The 5459-nt window shown below is 55.3% G+C and overlaps 1 protein-coding gene across 1 annotated transcript; it reads left to right on the top strand.

The window, feature by feature from the left end:
• Positions 1-1124: 1124 nt before the first annotated feature.
• Positions 1125-4209, top strand: SIX3 (SIX homeobox 3). Its single transcript, XM_026046282.1, has 2 exons — positions 1125-2089; positions 3971-4209. Exons 1-2 carry the CDS (start codon positions 1338-1340, stop codon positions 4161-4163), a joined length of 945 nt encoding a protein of 314 aa, XP_025902067.1. The 5' UTR covers positions 1125-1337; the 3' UTR covers positions 4164-4209.
• The last annotated feature ends 1250 nt before the right edge of the window (positions 4210-5459 follow it).

Here is a 5459-nt window from a genome sequence, read left to right on the forward strand (position 1 = left end):
AAAAAAATAAATAAATGAAAGTAGAAATACATGAATAAATAAAGATAGAAATAAAGGAACCTGGGCGAGGGGTGGAGCCGCTGCCACTCGCCCCCTTTGGCCCGGACGGCCAAGGACGGGAGCGCGAGCCGGGCCGGACCGGGACCGGGCCGGGCTGAGACCCGCTCCGCGGCTCGCCGGGCTCGAAGGAGAGAAAGAGGCGCCGGGAGGGGAAGCTAGGGGGAGGAGAAGAGGCAGCGGGGGAGGAAAAACATCGGCGAGGGGAAGGAGCCGGCGGAGGGAAGCGGAAGCGGCGCCGGGGCCGCGCGGAGCCCGCCCGGCCGCCCCGCGCAGCCCCGCGCAGCGCCGCGCAGCGCCCCGCGCCGCAGGTAGCTCCTTGCGGCGGGGACAGCGGGAGCCGGGGCGGGAGCCGCGGCCCGTTCCGCATGTGCTCGCTCCTGGGAGGGTCAGCGGCATGAGGATGGGTCTAATGATCTCATCTTTCCTTTCTTCCCCGGCACTATTAGTGCTCAGATAGGCAGAATGAAGTGAAACTACGTGCAAATCATGTGTAAATTGTCTCAGTTAGGAGCCCTTTATCCGGACGTGTATCCCAGCCTGGCCCATTTACTTTCCCCCCATATCTCCTTTAGCTTTAACGAGGCTCGTTAAGATCACAATAATATTCCACCCTCTAATTGCTCATCCCATTCAACAAATATGTGCACACTGCTTTTCGCATTATTTGATCCCTTATTTAGGAGGCGGTGTGGAGAGGGAAGGCGGTGGAGGGGGGGGGAGACAGGGAGAAGGGGAAGTGCTGAGATTAGGAGTTGCAAAGATTAGGAAAAAAAAAAAAAAAATCCACGCTTTTCCAGGCCCCCCCTCCCGCTCGCTTCCCTCCCCCCCGCGCTTTGGGGCGAAGTGGTAAAAACCTCCCTTACGTTCTCCGTGATGATTGGCAGGGCTGACAGTGATTGGCAGCGGGCGCCATGGCAACGCCACAACGACACGCAGGAGACCAATAGAAAAGCGAAACAAAATGTTTCGGCGCTGCACTCACCGTGGATTTAGGGGCGATATTATGAGGCTGTTGTCATTAGGGCGATCGCTGGCGCATCCCTGAATCCCGGCTCGGCGGCGACGCGGGGCCGGGGGTGCGGGAGCGTGAGTGTGCGCGTGTCCGTGTGCGTGTCCGTGTGCGTGTCCGTGTGCGTGTGCAAGGCTGCGCGTGGGCCCCCGTGCCTCTATGTGGCTGCGCGTGTGGATGCGCGCGCGGTGCGTGTGCCCTTTCCTCCCTTCTTCCTCCCTTTCTTTCTTTTCTCCTTGACTCGTCTCCCCCTCTCCCCGGTCATCCCATGGTGTTCAGGTCCCCGCTCGAGCTCTATCCCACCCATTTCTTCCTGCCGAACTTCGCCGCCGACCCGCACCACCGCTCCCTCCTTCTCGCCAGCGGCGGCAGCGGCAGCGGCTCGGGCTGCAGCCCCGGGGCCGGCGGCGGCGGCGGCAGCTCCCGGGCGCCCCACGAAGAGTTGTCAATGTTTCAGCTGCCCACGCTCAACTTCTCCCCGGAGCAAGTGGCCAGCGTCTGCGAGACGCTGGAGGAGACCGGAGACATAGAGAGGCTCGGGAGGTTCCTCTGGTCGCTGCCGGTGGCGCCGGGGGCATGCGAGGCCATCAACAAGCACGAGTCCATCCTGCGGGCCCGGGCCGTGGTCGCCTTCCACACGGGCAACTTCCGAGACCTCTACCACATCCTGGAGAACCACAAATTCACCAAGGAGTCCCACGGCAAGCTGCAGGCCATGTGGCTCGAAGCGCACTACCAGGAGGCCGAGAAGCTAAGGGGGCGCCCGCTGGGGCCGGTTGATAAATACAGGGTGAGGAAGAAGTTTCCGCTGCCCAGGACCATTTGGGATGGAGAGCAGAAGACGCACTGCTTCAAGGAGAGGACTCGCAGCCTCCTGAGGGAGTGGTACCTGCAGGACCCTTACCCCAACCCCAGCAAGAAAAGGGAACTGGCTCAGGCCACTGGGCTCACCCCCACGCAAGTAGGCAACTGGTTCAAAAACCGAAGGCAAAGAGACAGAGCCGCGGCGGCTAAAAACAGGTCAGTGCGGAGCGTCTGCAGAGCGTGGGTTTGCCCTCCTCCTCCTCCTCCTCCTCTCCGCCAAGGCAGCTGGGGTCCGCGGGCTCCGCGGCCGCGCAGCGCTGCGGCGGCGCGGGGAGACGTGCAAAGTTGCGCGGCGCGGCCCAAGCTCCGCGCGGCTCCCGCGGAGCTCCCCGGGCACCTCAGTGCGTTTGTGTCCACTCGCTGCGCGCTCGTGTGCGCACAAGTTGGGTGACCTGGGGGCGAGCGAGACAGCAACCGGTCCTTCCCTTCCCTGCGCGGGCGGCCGCGGAGCCCGGAGMTGATGCGGGTGCTGCGCGTTGCGCGGGGGTTGCGCGGTGCCGGCYGCCCAGGGCTGCGCGGGAGCGGGTGGCGTCTCCGTGGGGCCTGAGGGGTCTCTCGGGAGCCGAAGGAAGCCGCTGCCCCCCAGGTCCGCGCGTCTCCGAGTGGAAAAGGGAGAAAAGCCTCTCGGAGGTCGCGAATCGTCTCCTTCCCCGCGCGCGTCCCTCTGTTTACACCACATGGCGCCCCGGCCCTGTGCTCCTTGTGCATCCATGCTGTTACGCTGGCCTTCATTTACGTGTCTGTCGGTGTTTTTATTTTATTTTGTCTTGGTTTGGGAGGTAAATGTTTTTAATTTTTTTTTCGCTTGGGTTCGTAGAAGTTATTTCTCAATTGAAAATGGGGCCCTTAATCCCGCTTGAACTACTGTTTTAATTTTAATTTAACTTTGGAAGCGTTTAAATGAAACTTCCTTTTATTTTTTTTCCTCCATTTAATTGCCGTCTCCCCCAKTCCTTCTAATAATGGCGTTGATTCGGAATTCTGTAGGAGAAATGCAACCTGAAAGTGCCTCGCCATTTAATTTCCATTAAATGGAGAGCAGATCAGCTTAGGACTGTAAATAAACACAAGTTGCCTACGGATGCTTTTGTTGACTCAACGCTGTTGACAGCAGATGAATGCACCCGAAATTGTAAATGAAGAAAAAAACAAAGACTCTGAAATTAGACAGCTAAAATAATGAGAAATGTAGAACTAAAAATGGCTACATTTTCTTGCTCGTTGTGGGCAGCGAAAGAGAAAATAGCCTGTTGAGAATCAGTCAGGAAAGGAGTGTAATTTGTTTCACGGTGGCAATGTTAGGTGTTGTAGGTTGTGTTTGACTGTTCTGTCCAGGACTTTTAGCCCCTTCCCCTAATCTTTGAATTAAGCTCACCTTGAGTTTTTGAGTTGAATGAACGGGTAGATAGGAATATACATAATATGGCACTGAGAAAGAAAATTATTTATTGTCTCTTAAAGAAAGAAAAGAGAACGCACCACAGCAATATTYCCCAAGTGCTGACAGTGGAGGGACAAGCTCTTTAAAGCTTATTTCGCCTTTCACACTGAAAAGGGACTTAAACTCAGAGTAGGGAAAAAACCCTGCGATCCACAACCGTCCCTTTTTTGCTTTTATTTCGCCCATAGCCCTGTGCCCCTGGCCGAGCAGCCTCCCCCGCTGCAGCCGCAGAGCCCGAGCTAAATCCCTGCTCACGGGAAAGCACTGAGGGGTCCCTTCCTCGCGGGCACCCGCGCAATCTCGCCGCTCCCCTGCGCAGCCTTGCGCGGGCGCTGCGCGCTGCGGGGCTGCCGAGCGCCGCCTCCTCGCCCGTGGYGGCTCCGCGGCGATGCGTGGCGCGCTCGGGAGGTTGCGGGGCGCAGAGCCCTGTCCCCATCGCCGCGGCCTCCGCGGGCGGCTGCGCGGGATGCGCTCGGCTCGCAGGGGCGCTGCGCGGGATGGGGCGGGATGGACTCGCCTCTGCGCGGCGGGAAGCTGCGCGGCGCTGCGCGCTCTCAGCGGGGCTCTGCTCTGTTTTGTCTCCCGCCGCGCTGCAGGCTCCAGCACCAGGCCATAGGACAGAGCGGCATGCGGGCCCTGGCCGAGCCCGGCTGCCCGGCGCACAGCGCGGCCGAGTCCCCGTCCACGGCGGCCAGCCCGACCACGAGCGTCTCCAGCCTGACAGAACGAGCCGAGACGGGCACGTCCATCCTCTCGGTAACCTCCAGCGACTCGGAATGTGATGTATGATAGCGGAAACAAACAAACAAACAAACAAACAAACAAAAACAGCAAACCCAAGTCCTACCCCAGCCAGCCAAGCACCCTCTCCCCCCCGACCCGAGCAGAACAAACCGAGGCAACCCAGGATGAGGACCCCCGCACGCACGCACGCACACACAGAGGCAGCAGGGCAGGCGAGGCCGGCGCCGAGCCCGCCAGCCGCGGGAGCAACCGAGCAGCCAGGGAGCAGAGCATCCGCCACCGCCACCGGCAGCCACCGCCACCGCCAAGAGATGGAGCTCAAACTTCAGCAGTCACAAGCGCTGGTGCTGTTGCGGGGAGGGAAGGAGGGAGGGGGATAAGAATTATTATATATATATCCAAAAAAAAAAAAAAANAAAAAAAAAAAAAGGAAAAAATAACCAAGCGAAAGTGACAATTGTATTCTTTTTAGGACAAGCACGATTTCTCCTTTGCGCTTTTCCATGGACGCATTTCACCCACTTGCATGATGATGATGATTAAATTTGTATCTGGGAAAAAATATTCTCTATAGTAAAGGAAAGCAAGCAAACAAAACGCAAGCTCCAATCGAATTTGTACAAAAAGCAAAAATAAAAAAAAATTAAAAGGAACTCCTTGAAGAGGGAAATAACAAATGTTTATCGCCTTTTTGTTGGTCCTCTCTCTTTCTCTCGACCCTTTCTCTCTTTTTTTTTTTCTTCTTTTAAGTCCAAGTGATCGTCCAGCCAAGATGCAATTTTCTTTTTTTTTTTTTTTTTCAGCAGACAATCATTTTATTCGTAAGCACCTTTTTTTCTACACTTCTGTCACTGCCTGTGTGGGTACTGGTTATAAATGTGGGAAAAGAATAGTTATGACTGTAACAGATTTTTATTTTTATTTCAAAATTTTATATGAATTATGTATATCTTAATGATGCGGTCATTTCCCCAGTTTGTAATATATGTGTAGAAATGCTTGTATATGATATTTGCTCTATTCTTTCTTTCTCCCCCCCCCGCCAGTCTATCTCCCTCCCACCCTTTCTTTCTCTCTCTCTCCTTTTTATTTTCCTTGACTCGGTGTTCCTTGCACAAACTTAGCTGTCAAGATCTGACGTGCTAGGTTTTCAAAAGGGACCTCAGCGATAGAAAAAAAAAAAGAAAAGAAAAAAAAGAAAAAAAAAAGCTTAGGGTGCAACTGTAGTTATCTTATGCAAAAGCTATTTTGAGTATTTCATAGCAGCTTTGGGGGGTCTCTTCTTAAACTCCACGTAGGACGCTTAAACTATTGTTTCCTTAACTGCGTGTTTATCTATAT

This window comes from Nothoprocta perdicaria, unplaced genomic scaffold (genome assembly GCF_003342845.1).
Source record: "Nothoprocta perdicaria isolate Ctin4 unplaced genomic scaffold, notPer1 scaffold_43, whole genome shotgun sequence".
NCBI lineage: Eukaryota > Metazoa > Chordata > Aves > Tinamiformes > Tinamidae > Nothoprocta > Nothoprocta perdicaria.